The 24,330-nt window shown below is 35.3% G+C and overlaps 2 protein-coding genes across 2 annotated transcripts in view; one reads left to right on the top strand and one right to left on the bottom strand.

The window, feature by feature from the left end:
- The window catches only part of Rad17 (Rad17 checkpoint clamp loader component), a 163,605-nt gene that overhangs the window by 92,749 nt on the left and 46,526 nt on the right, over positions 1-24,330 (top strand). The gene's annotated exons all lie outside the window — the stretch shown is intronic.
- LOC148939543 (uncharacterized) lies at positions 543-22,870 on the bottom strand. Its single transcript, XM_089106802.1, has 3 exons — positions 22,773-22,870; positions 8,103-10,463; positions 543-1,090 (listed from the first exon to the last, which is right to left on the bottom strand). The coding sequence occupies exons 1-3, from the start codon at positions 22,776-22,778 to the stop codon at positions 656-658; spliced, it is 2,802 nt and encodes a 933-aa protein (XP_088962928.1). The 5' UTR covers positions 22,779-22,870; the 3' UTR covers positions 543-655.

Below are 24,330 nucleotides of genomic sequence, written 5' to 3'. Positions count from 1 at the left end.
GCCAAGCGTGTCGGAAGTATGCCTAGCCGTCCATCTTAAAAATTGAAAAAAATAGCTTGGGAAGCACTCATGTGCCCTTTTTTCTTCCCGGGCGGTAACAGATAGCTGGAACATCATAGAACCCTTTCTAAGGACTCATCTGAAAACTAATTCTTATATCTATGTGTTTTTTTATTGATTCTTCTTGATGTCGTTAAAGCAAAATTTTAGCAGAGTCCTCGTTCAAGCTCATAATTAATGTTTTCTTGAAACAATTTCTTGCCTACACTACCTTTCCTTGTACTACATTTTATTTATGACATTTAATGGTATATATTAAAACGTTTCTATATTTCATAATATAGCATTTCCACTTCCTTTGCTTTCCACTTATTACATTGATAATTATTTCATTTTTTGTTAATTTTTTTCACTGCCTTAATTAAAAGTTTTACTCGGTATTATATTTTCGTTCTATTTTAAGTATTCCAGTTGTAAAGCTTCCCCTAATTTGTTCCTAATTTGCTTTTTTTTTTCAAAATAAAATAAGATTGAAATACCATTTTTTTCAAAATATAGTTCAAAATAAAATCAAATATAATAATTCTAATATTACAATATAGCAATAAGAATATTAAATAGTACAATCATATCCATCTATTATTTTCTATTTGACTTAATCCCTGCCCTTTTCTTTTTCTTCTAATAGTGTTTCGTTTTCTCGGTTAGTTTTACTTATCATCTCTATCTTCTGTCCATGCTTTTCTTCTTTTTCGCTGCTTCTAACATTCCTTTTTTCATCCAACTTTAAATGAGATTGTTCATTGCTTCCTATTTCTAGTGTTTCATCACTTCCATTATCTTCTCTTTTCTTTCTCATCTCTTCAGTTGAATTCATCGATCCTCCATTCGTAGCATTTTGATAAACATTTCTGCCTTCGTTATAATCTTCATTTTGCACTTTATCATCTCTTTTATATTTCTTATCAATATAATCAGATGAGTTTTCGTAACCTTCTAATTTCTTGGCATGAGGCATTGGTTTATCAGAGCTTGAACTTGGCAGATCATAACTCGTCTGTTGATATCCTTTATCATTGCCATTTATGACCTGGAAAAGGAGTCTTCTATTAGGTTGTAAAATATTCCTTTAAGGAACACGAATATTTATGGAAAGCAAATAGGTAGAAAGTGATTGTATTTTTCCGTAATGTAGCTGGAGAAGCAATAACTCGGCTCCTTGGACGGCTCTGGTTGGAATGAGGGGAAAAGTGTATGTGAATTCTTTTTACCTCTTTTTGAACAACCTTTATTAATACATGTCTAGTTATAATACATGTCTAGTAAAGAGCCAACAATGGCTTATAGTAGCCAAACTCGAAAAAAAACGTTTTTAAAGAAACTTTTAGTGGTAAATACCTCCAAATTAACTACTACTGCTACAACTAACAACTCACCGTAGCACTAAGCCGCCTAAGGCCAACAAAGCTGCGCACGCTCCTCCATCCCAATCTATTCAAAGCTTCCCTCTTTACACCCTTTCAGAAAGTTTCCTTTAAATATTTCTATATGACATCCTCCCACCCTAACCGCAGACGACCTGCTTTCCGTTTAGCCGAAGTCGGTTGGCCGAAAAGGACTATCTTCCGCAATCTGTCATCCTTCATCATGTCCTACACATGTCCTTCACATGTCCTAGCCATCTCAATCTTTCTCCCATTATAGCCATAGAAAGCGGGATTGAACCACACGTTTCGTACAGCCTACTGTTTGAAATACAGTCAGTTAGCCGGGTATCCAGATCAATCTGCATGCAATTTCTGTGGAAAACATCCAAATTAACACTATTTAGGATGTAGTAGTGACGTTAATTCATGAAACTTAAGGGGGAACAAAATGTATTTTTTGTGTCTGGAGGGGAGGGATCAATTCACTGAACATAACAGAAAGAGATTTTCCAATGAAAATATCTCATATAAAATACTTGTCAAAAATCTAGAGGGGCAAAAAAAAAATCTAGGTATTAATGCATGTCTACTTTATATTTCAGGTTAAAAAATTGCAAAAACCTTTTAGTCCAGGGACAATCTATAATTAAAAAAAAATAACATTCAGCCGCACATGCTTCGAATTTAACTCTTTATGGTGACTCAAAATTATAATGATCTTATTAGATGAATCATAAATGCAGCAGTAGCTGTAGCCTAGTAGAGTCAGTCAACCACGGCCTAGTAGAGTCAGTCAACTCGATTTTTTTTTTCAAAAGAAACTGTTAGTGGTGAATCTCTCCAAATTAACACTGTTTAGTAAGTAGCAGTGGTGTCAATTCACGAGACTTAAGGGACAAAATGAATTTTTCAGTATCTAGGAGGATCAATTCTGTCATTTTTTTTTACTAAAAATACCCAAAAAAATTATTCAATGAAAATATCTAATATAAGATATTTGTCAAAATCTAGAGGGGCAAAGAATCTAACGAGGTAAAGGCCTCCCATCCCCCAACGGATGCCATTGAGGGATAGTAATTTCCATTGAAATTCAACAGAACAATAATTTGGGATTACGAGAAGAAATGATTGTGAATTTTAAAAAAAGCGTGAAACTCTTCAAAAATGCAGCAACATCCAATTTAAAATACTCTAGGGGAGGGAGGAATCTAAAAAGAAATCGAGGAATCACATCCCCTTCCCCCCCCCCCTCGTTTGACACGACTGGGAAACGGCGATTTCTATTAAAATTCAACTGAACAGTAATTTGAAATTACAAGAAGAAATGTTTGCGAATTAAAAACAAATCCTGGAACTTCTCAAAAATTCTGCCAAGTTCAATTTAAAAATGCCCATTAACTCGAGGTTTAACCCCCCTCCCCCTTTGAACGTCATAGAAAGTCAGATTTTCCTATCGGTAGCTCTGATGTCTCCTTTTTTGTTGTGTTTCCCGAGGGGTTGTCGTAATAGCCAAGTTGTGATAGAATATCGGGAGAGTGCTCATTTGAATGAAAACATCTAATCTTCTTTTATCTGACGCAGTTGATAGCTCCAAAGAAAAGTGCCGTTGGTCAATCTTTAACTATTTCCCAAGTAAGAAAGAACATATACATTTCGTAGTCTACCCACCAAAAAATACTACCCACTAAAATACTTAGAAACCGATTGTTATAGAGGAGAATAGATACAGTCAAACTTAAAGATTGGGCCCGCCGAACTTAAAGACCGAGTTAAGGACGTCTTAATTGGTTTAATGGTATGTTTTAATTGCCAGATAACCGAACAAGAATCCTCCATTTTTTGACAGTACCATAAATAAGGGGAGTGGGACTAATAAAGCTAAGCTGAACACCCTTCTGTTTTCTTATTCAAGTTTTCAGGTAATACCCGTTATAGATTCTGAACGGCTATTGGATCAGAAGAATAGGAAGGCGTTGCTTCTTCTAATCGGCCACATTTTTACTAATAAGGAAACTGATATGAAAAAGAGAAAAAATGAGATCTCTTCTAATCGTCTGATAGAAAATTTAAGAAAAGACGAAATTTACTCTCCACAATTTTTTTACAGGCACATCAATTCGGTGACAGGGGGAAATTGCCCTCTCCCCTTCATCTTGGAAAACACATTTTTTTGTATTTTCAGTGATAAATAATTTTTTGTAAGTCAATAAAAACAACCCCCCCCCCAGATTTTGAAAAATTTGCCCCCTCCCTACATCTTCATTTAATGGCACCACCTGTTTGTACATAAGCTGCCTAGGGTTAAGAATCCTTATGGATTTTATTGCACCAATTAAGACGGGGCTGTTTATATATATCTTTTTGGCAAAAATTTGCACAAGTTGAATATTTGCCTCCCCTCGACTCGAAGAAGTCTTGGTGTACCTGCTTGAATGTAATCAACCTTTAAAGCTTTCTTAAAAATCAATCTTAAAAAGCTGTCACTTGCGAAAGAAAATGGCATCAAATCCCCGGCAGTCATCTAAGTTTCTCTTACGCTTATGAATACAGTTGAGACTCCATGCGAAAGAAAATTTCATTTCAAAAACTAAACTTTAAAAAAGGATGTTTGGTACATTTATCGATTAGATTAACTTCATAGATTAACGACCCATCAGCCGGTTTGGAAACATTCATTGTATTTTCGCTGGCGTTTTGTAAAAAACAAAACAAAAAAAACTTGAAAAATACTCTGTTTTGTTGTTAGAAAAATTTGTTACCTTCAATTATCATGAAAGCCTGTCAATTGGGGAATTTTTTAGTGGCTCTTGTGAGAAAGGTGTGCAAAAAATCGTTGAACATTGTGTCTTTTATTAAATTATGATTAAGATTTAAGCTGTTTCTACAGCCTAAACAAAGTATGAAAGAAATTATTAAGCTCAAAGGATAAACAAAAAACTACTAAAACATACTAGATACAGCAATTTTTTATCCATTGAGCCTTTAAATATTTCTCAATGATGTTTCAGGGCCCCACTAGCGGTGACAGAAAGGTATGAGAAAATAAAATGAAAAAGAAGACGCCATTGCTCCTTTGCGAAAAGGGATTCTCCTTGTCGTTCAGGATAGGGGGCTGTAATTTTCAATATGGGGTTTTTGGATGTGATGGTTCCAACGGTGTGGATTTCATTTTGATCTGACTCCATTTGTAAGTAAGGTTCCCGACTATTTTTCTAAATTAACACAAATTTATTTTTGCAATAAACTTTTACATTTAAGATTAATCGAAATAGCAGTTACTATTCCTGAATCATCTTCAGATGGCGATTCTTCCTCACTTGGTAAATTTCTTTAAAAAATAGGTTTTTAAATTTACGGTATTATGGGCTAGAGTTCTTTCTTTTCTACTCTGCAGCTCCCCTAAGATACTCCCTTTATGAAAAAGGGAGACAAATAGCCTCGGCTTTTGATGAACTACTTCAAAATCTAATACTGAGCAGAGTAGACAGAATATGCAGTATCGACAAAGGCTATACTCTCCATTAAAAAAAACTGACACAGATTTAAAATCACACAAGATTCATACTCCGCCTTCGCGCACGCGCGATTCCGATGTGCAGATTACGAGAAGCCTATGGAAAAACTTGTTGCTTTTTTTTTTTGTCCGACCACTAGCAACTAAACGAAGGTTTTGACGTATATTCCCAAGGTCAGTGTGCGCGGTATCAAATGTGTGTAATGTTTGAAAAAAGAAGACACTACAGTTTACATCGAATACTGAGCGCAAACATAGACGGAAAGAGAAAGAACAATTTCTGGAGAGACAGATAACTCCGCCATTTTAAAACAGAATTGGTTCTTTTTTGAAAAATGACAACCAGTAAAGTAACAAAAAGTATCTGAGTCACAATATTTAATTTCATGGGTATTGGCTTGAGAAGCATAAGCAGTTTACATGTTTTAAATGTCATCAAACCAAATTATCTAAAACTTAGTTTAAAAATGATTATTATGTTAGAAAATTTTAACCTCCCCCCTGCCCTGGATACGAACTCAAAATTACTATATTTCTGTAGATGTATAATAAAGAAATGTAACTATAATGTTTTTTTTTTAGAAACTGAAGGATATTTTGGCGTTCGGATACGATAAAAGTTGGTAAAACCTAATAAGTAAGACAACTTTCATAAACTCAAGCTTAAAATACAAAAACTCTGAAAATGAAATCTGATTTTTATAACTGGATAAGTAGATGCCGTCCTGGCTAGGTGGACGTGCGTTGGGTTGAGAATTCTTTGGCCAAGGGGCACGGATTTGATCCCTGGCGTGGCCAGTTATTTGGTTTGGGACGAGGTTCAGTAGTGTGGCTCTGTAAGCTCAGCCAGAGTCGACCCAGCTCTGAATGCTTACCTGGAGAAATCTGCAGAAGGTAAGCAGAAAGGATGTGCGAGAGCACAGGATGACTGGCCCACAACCCCCCATTGCACTTCCTGGCTGAAGGGCCACGAAACGGATATCAACACCGCCGGTTTGGACCTTAAGGGTCTAGTGCCGTCATACTTACGTACTAGTTACTATAAGTAGAAACCTTCATAACCGTTTATATCTAAAAAAATTGAACAAAAATAGGCAACTCAGTTTTTATTAGAGAGCATTTATACAGTTTTGGTAGTAGCCCGGCTCCGTCTAAAAAAAAGAAGGAAAAAACTTTTGTAAAAGTCAGCAAAAATAAGGTAAAATACATGGTGCCAAACAGTTTAAGAGGGCAGTTTAAGAGGGTGTAACTTCTCTTTGTAGTTTTAAATGTCTTTGGCTATCAACCATAGAAAATCACTGTTTTCGGATATGAATAGAGCTATGACGGTCCAGGATGCCAAAAATACTTCTGTTTTATGTCCTTGGTATTTTAACTAAACTGGTAAGAGGGGACACTCAAGTTCATCTTGATAAAACCAACGCCATCTTGCCACCAGTGGTTAGAAAAAATACAGTGCAAAATCAAATAAAAGCTAAATAAAAATGGTAAATATTTTTGTTTTTTAAACTTTTGTTGTTTTATTTTTGCCTTGAACTTGCTCAAAGAAAAAGAACCTCTTTCGCCAAAAAGTATTTTTAGAGATAATAATAATAAAAAATTAACTTCGGCTAAAGCGTTTAGTTAATAGAGTAAACGAAATAAAATGATAACAGGATATTTGGAAACTCTTGTCTACAGAAAAATAATTAATTAAAATAAAAATTTTTGTTCCTGGTATGTTTTAGTTTTTTTTTCTTATTGTTTATAAAGATTTCTGGACGTGAAACCGATATATTCTTGCTGTATTATATGCAATTCGATTTATTTGTTGGAGTTTTACTCATTAAGTAATTTAATATTTTCTTTCACATCTAAGAAGTACTTAAAACAGATTTCCCAGGGTTCCAGTCTCGATTTTGAGCCAAAAATATAAATGGAGATGAGGCCAGAGCAGTGGCGTAGCTAGAGTGGGGGGAAGGGAGCAAAAGTCACACTTGGCCTAGGATGAAACATTTGTTGGAGTGCAATTTTGATAAACGCATGTAAGTTGTTTGTTATCCATCACGGCAGTTGTTAAGGGGGAGGAGGCTAAAACTGCCATTGCCACAAGTGCTGACAAACTTATCTACACCTCTGGATCAGAGGTAAATTAAATCAAATATTAAATATGTAGATTAACATTAATTAAGTATTAAATTAAATTAAATATGTAGAAAAATCAGGATTCGATTTTGTTATTTTATTTAATTCAAGGTTTTGATTCAAGATTTTATTTATTTAATTTAATTCTATAATTTATTAGATTATGGAAATATATTAAATTTTTATTTAATTTAATTATGATGTTAAGGACTTTAACTGATTTTATTCATTTCCATATTTTTTATTTTCAAGGTTACTCCTATATGCTGGAGACAAGTTTAAAATACTGTATTCTCATGCCTACACGAAAGTGGATACCCTACCCCACCAAACAAAACGTTCTAAAATTTATGCATCAGTACAGATCTGACCACTCTTAAGGGTCAGATCTGTGTGTAGCAGCGTATATAAATCCGTCCTTAAAATGATAAATGGGTATCAGTCCTACAGTTTATTCCTCTCATTTGTCGTTTCTTGAACCACTGAGTTCTAAGCGGGCTGTCATCTGAAAGGTCAACAAATTATTCGAGTGAATTGATACCCCTAAATCACTAGGTCGTCCATTGCGAGGGCTGCAGTGGCACCAATTAACGAAAATGTAAGGGTAAGAGGGTAAAATGTGTTTTTTGAACCTCCTATAGGGGGGGGGGGGAGATTTCGCTTTTATCAGAATTTTTTGAACAAAAAAACCAAAGAATTTTTTTTTCAAATCTAGGTAGGAAACGCAGTGGCGGATCCAGCCCCCCCCCCCCCAAAAAAAAAAATAATCCTGGATCCTCCACTGAGGACCAGATGTCATATATTTAGCTTTTACCCATACTTGTTCTACCATTCAAGCCTTAGCTTTCTAACGGTTTAGGACTACTTTATATGGAGGTATATATGTTTTTCTTTCTACAGGTCTCGTTATTTTTTAAAATAAAAATATATATCTTTATCGTGTATAAAAATTAACCTTTCGGGTCGAAAGTTTTGGTTTTCTATATAAAAGCCAGAAAAATGAGACATTAGTAGAACGTTGAACTTTAAAACATTACCTCAAAAGAACCTTTAACTCTTCCAGTCGAATCTCTTGTTTCTTCTTTCCTCTGAATAGTACCATCGGCATACTTCACTTCATACGAATAATTATACTTCTTCTCACCAGGTACAGCATCTACCTTAGAATTATACCCATCATATCCATACGTATTTTCCCCATATTTGGTGTCACCATACGTAGATGGTGATTTACCTCCTTCTGCTGATTCGTATTGTTTTTTATTATATTCACCTTTGTAATCATTTTTACTATATTCTTGTCCATAAGAAGGTGTGGTGTATGGTTGACTGTAAGTCTCCGCTTCTTTATACTCTTTCGTTTGGTAAGTCTTACCATAATCATCCTCTTTTTCTGTGTATGTAGGCTCTTTATATCCTTTGATACTAGCATATCCTTCTTCGTATTTCATTGTTGTGTAATCGTACCTAGATGATTTTGAGTTGCTCCTTTGACCATAATTTTCGTATCCTTTTTCGTATTTAGGGCTTTCACCATATTCTTTCTTCTCTTGGTACTCTTCTTTCTTATTCTCCATTTTATCTCCAGAACCTTCGTAATTATTTTCTTTTTTATAATCTCCTTTCACCATCCTGTAATCTTGGCTGGGATATTTTGGTGTGTTCTCTTTCATTCTGTGGTCCATCTCTCCACGATGTGATGTGCCATATTCAGTGCTCTTGTGCTTGCTTTGTTCATAATCTTCATATTCTTCCCTGTAATTTTTCATTTCTTCATCCTTGTTGTACTTCTCTCCGTATCCGGAGCTTTCGTATTCACCTTTCTTGTATTTATTATTGCCATAGCCTTTTTTTAGATATTCTCCCCGTTTCATTTTGTAATCTTTTTCATACCTTTCGCCCCCTTCAGCACTCTCATATTCAGTCCTTTTGTATTTGCTTTCTTCGTACTTTCCATCGGGATATTCTTTTATTTTATACTCCTGTTCATGACTCCTTTCATATTCAGTTTCTTCATATTCACCTTTCTTGTGTCTATTATCCTTATTAGGGTAATTTTCATGTTCCTTCCCTTTATAATTCTCGTCATAGCTCTTTTCATGCCTTCCATCCTCATAGCTGTCGTCATATTTAGTGTTACCGTCACGCTCTCCCTCAGAGTAGTATTTTCCTTTATAACCATTTTCTTTGTTTCTCATCCTGTAATTTTCGTCATATTCTTTCGTGTAATGTTTATTACCATATCTTTCACCGTATCTCGGATTCTTCTCATAACTGGAACCTTTATATTCATCGCTACTGTACTTTGAATCATGGTTATTATAGTTCTCCTTGTGGTTGTAGTCAGAATTTCTGTATTCCTTTTCATATGAGTCTCTATCTTCTTTGTACCCAGATCTAGTCTTATACTTATCTTCATATTCTTTTCCTTTTGAATAGTTTGTCTTTTCATAGCTTTCCTCTTTGCCTTCGTAATGTTTTTCATCCTTATATTCTTTCTTCATTTCATATTCTTTTTTGTTTTCGTAACTGTCGTCGTCATATCTGTCCGCATTATATATGTCTGGTTTATCGTTTTCATAGCCCTTTTTTATTTTATTTTTGTATTTTTTATCAGATTTATTGTTGTATGTTTCTTCTGAACTTCCATATTTTTCGCTTTTACTATATTTCGTTTTTTGGTACTCATCTTCTTCGTTGCTGTCATACTTTTGGTCTTTTTTATCATAGTTTTCACTCTCATAGCTACTTCTTTCTTCTGAGCTGACATATTTTTCTTTGTAATTTTCCCCCTCTTTTCGTCTGTATTCTTTATCATATCTTTCTCTTTCACGGTTGTATTCCTCTTCTGACTCGTCTTCATATTTTTTTCTATGTTCTTTATGATGCCGGCCTCTGTTGTATTTTTTGTCAGACTCTTCGTGACTCTCGGATTCGTAAGACTTGGGTCTGTATGTAGTTGTGTCTTCAGTCGTTGTCGTTGCCTCTGTTGTAGTTGTGTCCTCAGTTGTAGTAGTTTCTTCTGTTGTAGTCTCTTCAGTCGTTGTATCCTCCTCTGTGGTTGTCTCTTCGGTCGTTGTAGCCTCTGTGGTTGTAGTCTCGGTTGTCGTTTCTTCCGTTGTGGTAGTTTCTGTCGTGGTTTCAGCTTCAGTAGTTGTCGCTGCCTCTGTTGTCGTAGCCAATGTAGTTCTCTTGTACGGAATTCTAGTCTTTACTCGGCTCTGTTTTCGTCTTGGAATAGAAGGTCTCCGTAGTGTCTGGTATTGATTTGGTCTATATGGCATCGGGTACCGGGTAGGTGGTCGGTAGGACTGGGGCTGATATTGATAACTACTTCTTCCGCTTCGGGCCCATGCCGTTGCTGCTAAAGCAGCTAGCAGAAGTAACGATACTTGCAACTAGAAGAGAATTTTTTAATTTAGTTGATGATAAATTGTCTGGGGATGTCGGCTAATACAGGGGCATACGCTGGGGGACCTGGGGACTCACAAAAATAGAAAAAAACTACCCCCTTTTCAGAATCCTGTTTTGAGTTTCTAGCTGCTTTCTTATTCAAATGTTATCTTCTAGTATGTGTTTAGTTCTGTTTTTCCTTTTCTTCATATTCCGCTGTTAAAGGATTCAGGATGTGAAGCCGATTTATTTGTACTTTTATTAGTATTAATTAAAAAAAAACTTTCAGAAAAAGAAGTTTTTCAAAGAAAAGCAAATGCCATATAAAACTTGAGATCATCAGAAATAAATTTCTATAATAATTCGAACTCGAAAACGATCAGAAATTACTATTAACGAATAAATGAAACCCAAAACGAACAAAAAATAAATAAGAAATCATAGCAAACAAACATACAACAGGTGCTAATATAAATGAATAAACAAATCTTTAAATGAGTAAAACTTAAATTGAATATGCGAATCAAGCTAAAAAAGAACAAAAATCAGTAGAAGCAAGAGTTTAGCAACTGTCCCCTTCCCTAACTGTAAAAGTCTAAAGCCTACTGCGTGATGGCGCTTTAATAAACTCGAATTCTTTTCCAAATATTTTCTTTTGTACTGATTGCAACATTGAAAATAAAAATAACTGTGAAATAAAATCTTGAACTAATAAGCTTTCAGCAACTAATATCATTCTATATCAAATATTAAGTTTAATTTGTATTAGTTCTTTCCAGGACTTTTCAAGTCACATAGTATTCTACCTTCAGGCATAGTTATTTAACCTTTGGACGATTTTGCAAAATGGATATCTCAAAATTTTGATTGGATGCATTTGCGGAAAATAGGGTGTGGGGGGAGGGGATAGTTGACCTCTGATCACTTTTAACTCTAAGAAAGGGGCAGTAGAACTTCCTATTTCCAATCGAATGAGCCACCTCGGAAGTTTATACGACCATTCCTCCCATTAGAAGTGCTTCTGGGAAAAAAATAAATAAATATTAAAACATTCAAGCTTCTTAAGATGTATTTATTTATCTATATTTCCACCTATTATCTTTATCTTTGCTATGATCGTTAATTTTATTTTCTGTTCGTTTTGGGTTTCATTTACTCTTTAAAATGAATTTTTGGTCGTTTTGAGTTTGAACTGCAATAGGAATTAATTTTTGCTGGTCTTGAGTTTACTCTTTACTTTTCTTCCTTTGATGCGATTTTTTTTAATTAATTAATTTATGTACGTTTATTATTATCAAAGTTTTTCCTTGGTTTCTAAAATAAATATGTCTACGGTTTTCCGCGTCTTAGATTTCAGAATCAAAATATACGATTATAATTTATTAGTTACCTGTTGAATTGTATTATCATAGGAACTTTTTTCTGCTGGTCTTTAGTTTAATATGGCTTTTTACTGTTCTTCGACAAACTTCTTTCTTGGAAAGTTTTTTTTAATTAAATTTTCCATGAAAAATTTCTTTTCATTACCAATTTTGTTTATTAATTTCTTTTTTATCGGTTTATGAAAAGGATATTTCTCTACCTGTTCACGTCTTAGACTTGAGCAACACTTAAAGACTTATAACTTATATCCTTTGTCCCCGGGCTCTGTGGGGTTTTGTCAACCCCATAGACATTGTTAAATGATCTTTGGATTATTTTGAATAAAATGGCTATCTCAAAATGTCGTTCAGATGCTTTTGGGGAAAAGAGGGCGTTTGGGGGTGCTAGTTGCCCACCGATAACTTTTGACCTCTTAAAAAGGGAACTAGAACTTTCAGTGCAATTTCAGTTCCATAACAAAAAACCTTTTATGCCCTCGAGGCGTAACTTACAACCCTTACTCCCAAGCTCTGGGGACCTGTGTCAAACCCTGAGGCATTTTTGTATGATCTTTGAACTATTGTTTACATGTTATAAACTTTGGAATATTTTGAACAAAATGGTTACCTTAAAATTTCGATCGGATGCATTTGTGGAAAAGAGGGCGTGGAGGGGGGGTTAGTTACTTTCCAATCACTTTTGACTCTTAAAAAGAGAACCCGAACTTTCAAGTTCCAATGAAATGAGCCTCCTCTAAAGTTTATCCACCACACTTTCCATGAAAGCCTTATATGCCTCCAGGACATCACATACATAACAGCACTTGCTCAGTGGCTATGGAGGGGGGGGGGTTCGAATATGGAGTTTTCGTTATATGGTAGTTGGACTATTTTTAATAAAATGGTATCTCAAAATTTTGATCGGATGCGTTTTTGGGTAAGATGTAGTGGGAGGAGGGAGCTAGTTGCCATCCGATCACTTTTGACTTTTGGGACACTAGAGGACACTAGAACTTCCGACTTTCAATCGAAAGAGCTCTTTCCGAAGTTTGCACGACCACCCCTTCCGTAAAAAAACCTTATATGCCCCTCCCCCCTGGGGCGTAACTTACAACGCTTGCCTCTGGGCTCTGGAGGGCCGTGTCGACCCTGGAGTTAGTTTTATCTCATCTTAGACTGTTTTGAAAAAAATGGCTCTCTCAAAATTTTCATCTAATTCATTCGGGGAAAATGAGGTGTGGGGGGGGGCTAGTTGTCCTGCGATACTTCTTTTTACTCTTAAAAAGGCCCTAGAACTTCCTAATTTGCAATCGAATGAACCCCCTCCAAAGTTTATAAGATTACCCCTTCCGCATAAAGTGCCTTTGAAAAAAAAATTAAACATTGAAGTCTTATGGCCTTTACCATAGGCAACGTTATAGCGTTGCCTCTAATATGCACAACAGTTTTTTCCTTTTCAATATTCAATATTTTAACCAAAAGTTTCATCCGTTATTGTATTTCGTTTTGTTTCAATTGTGGTGTGAAGTTTTTTTTTTCTTACGCTAACGATGGGGGAGCTTGACTCCTCATATCTGTCAGCTAGCAGTCGAAAACTGGTAATGTAGACCGTAGTTGCTTTCATTATGGTTGCAGCAGTAGCTGCAACCTAGTAAAGAGTAAACCAACGCCCATATTCATCAAAAGCTGAAAGACGCGTTTTGAAAAAAAAAACAGCCTAATGAGAAAAAATTGCCATTTGACACTGATTCAGGTATAGTAGCCATTATTTCGGTTAGGCTTAAAAGTAAAAGTTTATTGCGGAAACAAATTTATGATGATTTTGAAAAAGTGCCTGAAACGCCTCGAAAATGGCGTCAGACGAAAATAAGAGTAGCATCATTGGAATCAGTATGGTCAAAAATCTTGTATAGGGTAAATAGAATTCCCAACCTGAAACAACAAGGAAAATCACCTTTTTGCATGGGTAGCACTGATGTCTCCTTTTTTCTATAAAGGCTAGGGCAGTGTTTTTATTCTAGGGATTTCCCCCCTGTAATGGGATTTTTGAGGTCTTTTAGGGGCAAACTTTTTCATTTAGGGATTTCTAGGGATTTTAGCAAATCTTCTGGATTTTTTAAGGAATTTCTAGGGTTTCGGCCCTAGAAGATGCTCTTCCGACCCGAAAAAAGAAAATGGACGGAAGTACGTTTTTATCTCATTTTTCCAGAAAACTGATAGTCTGAACGCGCCATAAAGCGAGTTAAGGATCTTTTGCAAAGTCAATTCGGAAGTTCATTATGTTTGAATGATTACCTCTGCTAAATAGAGCGTTCTAGAAGATGACGATAATAACTAAATTGACCTAGAAGTCAAGAGAAGAGGGGTCCGAAATTCTTTCAACACTAATAATAATGTGAAGGAAAACTGGTAAAGGTGCAAATTAGGGACCCCTGCAGTCAAAGGTGCAGAGGTACTGCTCAATTAAACCAGGACATGCAGTAAGAAAACAAGTATATATATCCTGCTTCTACTGCACAGCCCTCTGCACCTCTAGAGTACATTAGACCGAATAATGTATAGTAATAAACGAGATGTTTTTGTCAGAAATCCCTTTTCCTGCCCTTATCTGCACCTTTACTGAAAACTTGGTTTTTATCCAGATCCAGATAAAAGCAATTTGTGTTATTTTCATTTTAACTTCTCTGCCTTCTCCTGTTTCCACAGCGTCCCTGTCTCATTCTGATTTTTGATAATTGAACTGCAATCAATAGCTGCTACTACCCTCTAATGACACAAAAAATTGAATAAATTTGGGATACCAGGTGATCTGTCGCCTTTTACTGACATTTAAAACATTTTGTTCTTTCAATAGTATCATGACTTTCTTGTCAATAAGGAATGTTTTCATTTACAAGATGGTTATTTTAAGGTGATTGAAAGTTGGTTGATACTAATTGATAGCCCCCTGCCTGCTGTACTATATATCTGTAAATTTGTCATATGAAACTAGGTTACATTACTTTGCTTAAAAAAATGAACTTGAGAAAAGACAAAATGGAACAGCTACTATATGTAAAAATTTTCCAAAAATGTCAGTCTCTTTTGTTCCTTAGAGGTTCTTAGTCGCAAGAGGCAAAATGCTTTCCTTGAATTTCAAAAGTTCTGCCAAGTTGACATGCATAAGATTCTGCAGTCTGGGCAGACTCGATGGCTTTCAGTCAAAGCTGCTGTGGGCAGAATTTTGGAACAATTGGAGGCTCTTAGTGCCTACTGCAGACTTCTGCTAGTTGACGATCCAATACAGCTCAATGAGTTTGTATACACAAATCTGAACCCAGTCATGAATTGCATGTTTGAATTTGTTTCCTTTGCATTGGGATTTCTTACTGAATTCAATGAAGCTTTTCAAGTTGAAAAACCACCGTTTTATCGCCTGAAACTAGAGACTGAATCTCTTTTCAAGGAACTGTCTTTGAGCTCCATGAAGAAGGACTATGTAAAGTCAACAAATGCGTTCCAACTTTATGAGAATGACCCAAGTGTTTACCTTACCTTCAAAGGTATTTATTCGGATCCAAATGGGCAGAACTCTCTCTAGGCGCTAAAATCAGATCCTGGTGTGCCCCAAGACGCAGTTGAAAAGATCCTCAGAGCCGCACAATCTTCTTACATCGAAGCTGTGCAGCAGATCCAAACTCAGTTTCGTTTCGATTTTGACACTTACAAATATGCAGAAATGATTGACCCTGTATCAGCTCAGTCACTACGGCCTGATTCTCTCCAACCCTTGATTCGAAATTATGGGAAATTATTATGGGATGGAAACAAAATCCAACAGGTGCGGATGAAGCAAAATCTTATCAATGTTGAAAGCATTGAAAAATATGGAATATCTACTTGTGTTTGTCTTATCGATGTTGAAAATATTGAAGAATATGGATTATATACTTGTGTGTTTTTTTTTTGTTTTTTTTTTTCGAAGAGAAACTCTTTCGGAACCGAGCTATACGAACGTCTAAAATTGGCAGCAATATTTGTGTTTTCTCTTCCTTTCTCCAGCGTTGTCGTCGAAAGGTTTTTTAGTGCAGTGAAAATCATAAAGACCGACCGACGGAACCAGCTTATAACTAAAACGTTACGTGGGATTCTTAAAACAAAACATAGTATGAAGCAGGCCCAAGAAAGTACCCCATGGATTCGTGGAGGCGAGCAGCTAGTGCTCAACGTAAAAAGAGTCAAGGCTTCAGCTACCATCAGAAAAAAGGAAGAAGGTGTTGAATCTGATTCTGACTAAAAGTCAATTTTTCTTGATTTTTTATTGTCAATTTAACTGTATTCTGAGGCAACTGATGGATTTTTGAAATTGGTGTGACAAGCAGTGTGGCCTTATAACCCAAATTACCAAAAATAACCGTATAAAATAAATATTTATTTTCCCCACCATATCCACTGAGCTGCTGACGCAACAAATTAAGCACTCTGATTGGCCATGCGTAGCAGAAAAAAGAATTGAATCTATTTCTGTTACTTAATCTATTTCGTCTTACTGTTACGAATGTCAAGTATGCCCAAGTATTGTTTTATATTTCACCTTTTCTGTATTACTTAAAGTACATTTTAAGCATTTTTCTATCCTTAAGTTACATATTTTCAGTTACCTTTTGACAGATCCGTCGGCAGATAACTTTTTTTTTCAAACAATTTTTGTAACATAATCACGACTCGATATAAAAACAAGTCAAAACATGCTTAAACAAAACTAATGCTTGAAAAATCGACTGGCTGGATATCATTCATGCCAATCCATCGTACCAATTCAAATAAAACTATGGTGTTAAAAAATAGTAACAGAGACGAAAAAAATAATGGCAAAGAAAAACAAATAAATAAAATATATTTATATGGTCAAGAATCCGAAATCTGGCACCGGAATCTATAAATCAAAACCGAACATAACTAGCAAATAAATACAAAGTATTGTTTTAAACCTCAAAAGAAAATATTTTGGTACAAGTAAAAGGTCTTGAGTTGCAAAATAAGTCGTCTTTAACAAATGCTATTAAAAGTCAGCATAACGAGGCTTTACTAGTGACTTGGAAATAAGTCAGAAAATGGGGAAACCTATAAAGATTTTGGAACTGAAAATGGGGATTTTCCACTAGCCTTTTAGGGATTTCAAAAAATTTTAAGTGGAAACACTGGACTAGGGGGTGACTAGAACATCATAGAGACGTTTAATGTTCATTCGAACTGAAATTAAAATTGCTAGTGCCCTTTCTAAGTGACCGAAAATATTAGAGGGCAGCTAGTCCCCCTTCCCAAAAAGCTCTCTTCCCCTAAAGTCGTCCGATCAAAATTTTGAGATAGCTGTTTTTCAGCATAGTTGAAAGATCCAATAACCATCGCTTTGGTGATTATATGCCACTCCATGGTCCCTGGGAAAAGGGCTGTAAGCTACGCAATTATGCTCCTACAAGATCCAATAGATTAAATTAGATTAATTGAGTTTGTTGTTCCGTCGGTAGAGCTTGGACTTTGAATTAGGACGTCAAATGTTCTCAAATGTTCTTTAAGGATCAAAGTCCTTAAAGCGCTTTTTTCAATCATGGTTTTGTGCCTTCTATATGATTATGTGGGGAACCTGTATTTGCTAAAGCTGACTATGGTAGTTCTTAACCAGTAGGCCTACTGTTTTTCCTGTTACACGAAAAAATTACCATTAACCGCAAAAATTTGAGCAATTTCGAGCTTGCTTTTTTCCTGATAATTTCTGGAAAAAAATGGCTTCACTTTTTTTATATTTTCTTTTAGTATTACGGAAAAAAAGTTAAGTTTTCAAATTTGTCAATTCATTGTTTCTTTTGGTTTCCATAGTCAAACAACGAACTGTAAGTAAGGAGCGACCCGGCTCAATGGCGACCGAAACTCTAAAAAACGGAATTTTGATACCAATAAATACATCAAAAGAATCAGATTTTAATTCTGATTTCAAATATATAAATTTCATCAAGTTTAATCTTACTGATCAGAAGTTACGCGCCTGAGAAAATTTGGCTGATTTTCAAAAAAAAGGGGAAAGACCCTCTAAAAATTATAGAACCTTAATGAAAATCACACCATCATATTCAACGTATCAGGGAACCCTACTGTAGAGGTTTCAAGCTCCTATCTACAAAAATGTGGAATTTTGCATTTTTTGCCAGAAGAAAGATCACGGATGCGTTTTTATTTGTTTGTTTTTTTTTTTTTCCCAGGGGTGATCGTATCGACCCAGTGGTCCTAGAATATCGTGTGAGGGCTCATTCAAACGGAAATTAAAAGTTCTAGTGCCCTTTCTTAGTGACTAAAAAAATGGAGGGCAACTAGGCCCCCTCCCACGCTCATTTTTTTCCCAAAGTCACCCAATCAAAATTTTGAGATAGTTATTTTGTTCAGCATGTTCGAAAATATGATAAGCATGTCTTTTACGATGACCTAATTCGCCGAAGTCCCCGGGGGGACGGCTGAAAGCTATGAACTTTACACAATGTTAACATATAGTATTGGTTATTGGGAAGTATACAGACATTTTCAGGGGGGATTGTTTCAGGTAGTGGGGGGAGGTGGGGAGTGGGTCAGGGGTTATGTGAGAGGATCTTTCCATGAAGGAAGTTTTCATGGGGGAAGGGACATTCCTATGAAGGGGCGCCGAATTTCCCAGCATTATTTAAAAAAAGATCAGAAATTATATATAAAAAAAAACAAGTTTCTTAACTGAAAGTAAGGAGCAACATCAAAACATAAAACGACAGAAAACATTACGTTTATGATTGGGTTCACCCCCTAGGCAATTCCTCGTTCTTTAAGTCAGATTATTGAGTACTTTTATAAGAGCTATTTATTCTTATTAACGGCATTTGTGAGTTGGAGGTCATTTTTAAAGAATCGGAAGAAAATTCGAACTTTAGCTTAAAGAGTAAAGTATTGACACGGAGGTAACCCCTCTGATATATTAATTAAAAATATATGAATATAGAAGTTCGTTACGTAAGTTAATTCGTAAGTTACGTATATTTATTACTAATAAAAACGTTCGTAAATACAATTAAACAGGTTTCGAGAAAGCCATTTAACCAAATAAAAGTAAAATTAATATTCAAATTTTTTTTTAATAATTCATGTACGGTGAGCCAAAATCAAAATCGGCATTAATTCAAAAACGTTCAAAAATTAAATAAAAAAACAAGTTTTTTTTAATTGAAAGTAAGGAACAACGTTAAAACTTAAAACGATCAGAAATTATTCCGTGCATGAAAGGGGCTGTTCCCTCTTCAACGCCTCGCTCTTTACGCTAAAGTTTGAGTTTCTCACAGCTCTATTTTTTTTTAAACAATGAAAAACTTTAGCGGAAAGAGCGAGGCGTTGAGGAGGGGGCAGCCCCTTTCATGTACGGAATAATTTCTGTTCGTTTTAAGTTTTAACGTCGTTCCTTAGTTTCAGTTAAAAAAAACTTTTTTTTTCTTTTATTGAATCTCCGAAAAAAGCATTGTAAGCTACTCAATTTTCACATTGTTCGCTTATAGCTTAGTATTTGTTATTGGCGAAATATTCGGACATATTTTTAGGATGAGATTTTCCACGGGAAGAGTTTTCCATCGGAACCAAAGTTTCTGGGGAACTTTTCAAGAGATATTGTACACGGAAGAGGAAGGGGTATTTCCAGGCATTAGTTGAAAAACCGTCACAAATTGAATAAAAAATTTCAACTGGGAATACGGAGCAACATTAAAACTTAAAAGAATAGAAATTATTCTATATGTGAAGGATCATGAAAAAAGGGCCATGGCAGTGTCGTTTCTACATTAAATTTAAATTTAAACGGGCAAAGATTCATTTAAAAAAAAGTTTTCCCGAGGGAATTAAAGACCGAAGTCGAAACTAAGACAAACATAAATGATTGCTTCACAGTCTATCTAGCATATATTGATAAAACTAGTGCAACCAAACTAACTAATAATATTTCCTTATATTTGTATGATATAGGAAACAAGCCCTTTATAGAGAACACCCAAGTACCAGCACAAAAAGCAAGGGTAAATTCCTACTTTACCTCGTTATGGCTATCTTGGAAAGGGGTAGGTTAGGAAAATAAAACTTTCAGGGATGGGTCTACAGGCTAAAGTATGTCCCGGAAGGTATTTTGAAGTACCTATCTCCACTCCTCCCTCTAGAGGGTCCTGAAATTTGCCTACGTGACAGGTTTAAATTTTGACAAAACAAAATTTTACCTTAATTATCAGTTATAGGTTTCTTTTTCTCTGGCTTTAGTTCTGAAAATGCAATTCCTGTTATTTGAGTAGAATTTTAAGCCAAATAAATTTTTTGCAAAATTTAGGAAATGTATTTGCATATCTTTTAAACCTTATAAATTGGGATTGAGCAAAGCGGTGAAGCCGAAAACAATTTTGTTGCTCTTCACAGAAGATGTATTTTGCAAGGTTTCACTTTTATAACACACACATTTTTAAAGGTCATCAAAGGTCAGGACCCTCTAGAGGGAGAATGAGTGGAGGTGGGTACTTCAAAATACCTTCCCGAGACATACTTTAGCCTAATGAAACTCAGAGAGGAAAGAAAATAACAAAATGAAAAATAAAATCAAAAAAGTGAAAAAACGAGGATTTTTTTCACCTTTTTTTATTTTATTTTTCATTTTGTTATTTTCTATCCTCTCTGAGTTTCATTTGTCATGTATAGCCAGTGTAGTCTAAGAATGTATATATACTTTAGCCTGTATACCCATCCCCTAAAGTTTCATTTTCCTAACCTAAACCCCTTTCCAAGATAGTGAAAAGTAGCTAAAGTAGAATTATTCTAAAACAAGAATATCAATTTAGGATTCAAAAGTGAGTAAGTAGCCTGACAACAACCAACTAATCTACAAGACATTTTGAATATAAGTTTAGCCGTTTCTTTGTTATTAAAGGACAAGAAAAGCAGGTATCCTTGATGTAAATGAACATTCTTTTCTCTTCAATTATTGTATAGTTTTCAGTGGGAGTCAAGGTTTCAGATAGAATGGAAGCATAATTTTTATAGATACATCAGTTTGGACTTTAAGACTGCCCCATTTTTCTCGATAGATTAAAAAAAAGCTACAATATAGGGAAAAAAATGCATCGAATAGAAATCGAACGCACGACCCTCGTGCCAGACGAGAACTTCACCACGGGTCCAGCGATGGTTAAGCATAAAATTTTTGTATATGTGTATTGTGGGAGCAATTTAATTTGTCCTGGACCCTGGGAATTTTGTGTTTTTTTTTCATCGAGGAGAGGGGGGGGGGTGTGGGCAACGTAGTCAAAGCTGATATATCTATGAAAGAGTATGCTCTTTTTTTTATCTCAAACCTCACATCCCTATGAAACTATTGAGTAATTGGAGAGAAAAGTAAGAAAAAGTTTATTTATTTTCCCCCCCCCCCCGAAAAAAGAAAAATTCATGGGACCGTCTTTACTAATACTACTCCTAGGTAGTAGTATTAGTAAAGACGGTGGGTGCATTAAAGATGTTAAAAGTAGAATAGCCGAGGCCCAAAGTGTTTTTTTTCGCTGTTGAAAAAGGCTTGGAAGAACAGGAAGATAAGACTAATGTGATGTCAGGAGTCAAGTATGGTTCTGAACTGTGGGTGTTTCGAAACACGGGGGCGGATTTGCTAGATATTCTCCAGAGAAATTGTCTAAGAATTGTTTTGGGTATCCTTCTGACTGACAACCCCTTTCTAGAGTTATAATGAAAGTATGGGCGGATCCAGGATTTTTTTTGGGGGGAGGGGCGCAAAATAGGTTGATCCGATAAAAAAATTTTTAGGGGGAGGGGGTGGTCGCAAAATAGGTTGATCCTATAAACTTGCGTTAGGAGCAAGTTTAATTAACGCAAACTTGGGCTCATTAAGTAAATTAAACTACTTTAGACTACGCTAGGGGGGGGCTCGCCCCCTGGATCCGCCAATGAATGAAAGAAAGGTTGAGATGGCTAGATCACCTTCTACGAATGAAGGATGACAGATTGTCATAAATTGTCGCTGTCGGCCAACTAGCTAAGGTAAAAAAAAAGCAGGTCGTCCCCGAATGGGGTAGGAGGAGGTCGTAAGGAAAGATTTAAGGGGGATTGGAACTTTTTGAGAGGGTTAAGAGAGAGAGATTTTGGATAGAATGTGATGGAAGAGGAGCGTGCGTAACTGTGTTGGCATCAGGCGGCTTGTTGATGCAGTGAGTTGTTTGTTAGTTGTAGTAGTATGTATGCTTCTAAGCCATATAAAAAAGAAATGGGTAGACATAGTAACCTGGCAATAGTTTCCATCGTATATTTTTGGCCCTGGAGTCACCCCTGAAAGTTTTAATCACCTAACTCAACTATTTTCCAAGAAAGCAAGAAGCCCCTAAAATAGGATTTTACCCTTATTTCTCATGTAATGCGCAAAAAGTGCTAATTGAAAAGCAAAATCAACAATCTTTTAGTATAAAACCAGTGGTTGTATCCGGGTACTACATGGGGGGGGGGGGGGCTGAGACGCTGTTGTGACGGCAGTGATTATTGGTATAAACATCGAAATATAATCAAATGTTACACTTTTTTATATGTGATTTATTTGTTACAACATAAATGTGTGCTTTATTCTAAAGTTTGTTTTTTTCTTACAGCTAAGTGTTTTCTTGTCGGTAATATTCTCCCCTTTCAATGGCTTAGTGAATATGCAAGTAGATATAAAGGTTACAAATTATCAGTAGCACTAATTCTTGGAAACAAATGGGGGGGGGGGCAAAGTTATGTTTTAATGAGGATATGGAAAGAAAAAAAGTATTTCTTTCAATCTAAGAGGCAGACAATTGCTTTGTACAAATGCGAAAAGGAAATGTCAAGATCTAAATGCCTCCCTCCCCCATTTGGGCTAATGCAAAATATCAAAGCAATAAATTTTATTTAACTTACTCTCATTGCTATTTCAATCCTCCAGTGTCAAGAAATGCATCAGGACTAAATGATTATTTAAGTCAAAACTATCAAGACTTCTTTTGAAATCATTAATTTGCATTAATATTCATTGTGCAGATGACCTTGTAAGTTTGATAGAGAGAGTCAAAAATTAACCTATTTTGTGAATAGATTCTGAGAAAGTTAATTACACTTCGTTTTAATGAGCTTCCGGAAACCGCTTGTATATTGCTTTTAAATTTAAAAAAAAAGGAAACAAAATAGACGTTAGAGAGTTGAAAAAAGTTGAAAAAACTTTTCAACTAAAAATCTACCAAAAATTAAACTTGAATGATGAACAGTTTTGAATTGAACCTTCCAACTTCCCTCTGCGATGAAGCCTGTGTGCTAGTTCTAACGGCGGTAATCGAGGGGAAGGGACGACCTTGCCCCTTCAGTTTTTGCTCCTGGCTAGGTTTTGAAAAACACCTTTTTTTGGTCATTTCATTGGAAAAGGCACTTTTTTCATTTAAAAAAAAATGGGGGAAACAACCGAAAGTGTACTTTGTGGGAATGTGCTATCAAATCAAATTTATAAAAAGCGATTAGGTATAATTATAAGCTTTTAAATGGGTCCTTAAACAGCTCTCTTTTTTGTTACAGTAGCATTCTAGTTTCTGCTAGTCAGTAGGTGATTTATAAAGCTCTGTCTTCATTATGGCTTTTTCAGGCGAAGTCGGCCGAGTAAAAACAGCTTTTTGCTAATCGAAAAACAATCGTTCCTGAAACACATTTATTGTTTGTGAAGTATGGATAATGAACTTTCTGTTACAGACTGAAAGTTTTTCTTAGCTGTCAAGGCTGTTTGCAGTATTTTTTAGAGGTGTCTTGTCTCCCCTAGATCGGTGATAGTTAGAAATTATATTAAAAAGAAATTTTCCGCTGAAACTAAGGAGTGACATTAAAACTAAAACCAACATACATTATTCCGTATAAAAAAAAAGATCATGGCAGCGTTGTTTCTACATTAAATTTTAATAAAAAACGAACAAAGATTAACTTAAAAAACAAAGTTTTCCCGAGAGAAGTAGAGAGCGAAGCTGAAACTTCTTAAAACGGACAAAAATTATTACTTCACGGCCTATCTAATATATATCTATACAACTAGTACAAATAAAACAACTATTTATATTTCCCAATGTTTATAGGATTATAGAAAACTAGTGCTTTACTGAAAACACTAAACAACGTAGGAGTTTTGGCACAGTAAAAGCAAATCAATTAAGGAAACTCTTTAAAGAATAAAAATATTATCAATCCCTTTTAAGATAAATCAACAATCCATTCTGGATTGTTGATTTATTATTTTTTTAACGTTTAATTTGGTATCACTTCTGCACAATTGCTCAGTTCAATGACTGGCTCTCGTTTTGGTTCTGAAGAGGTCATGCCATGATTAGTTTGTAGAACAAGTTCGAAGTAAAGCCATCTTGATAGTATTAGGACTATAGACTAGCTTTAGAATTTGTATCATAGCTTGAAATTCACTGGTGTATAAAGAGAAAATAATCGAATT

The sequence above is a fragment of the Artemia sp. Qi Xiang Cuo genome, chromosome 21 (genome assembly GCF_049724085.1).
Source record: "Artemia sp. Qi Xiang Cuo chromosome 21, ASM4972408v1, whole genome shotgun sequence".
Classification (NCBI taxonomy): Eukaryota; Metazoa; Arthropoda; class Branchiopoda; order Anostraca; family Artemiidae; genus Artemia; species Artemia sp. Qi Xiang Cuo.
This window is presented reverse-complemented; position numbering and strand designations above follow the sequence as displayed.

Excerpts from the sequence above, each read along its gene's own strand:
- LOC148939543 (XM_089106802.1), bottom strand. Across the intron at positions 1,091-8,102 it reads GAGTTAAAGGTTCTTTTGAG|GTCATAAATGGCAATGATAA; the intron begins GTAATGTTTTAA and ends CTCCTTTTCCAG.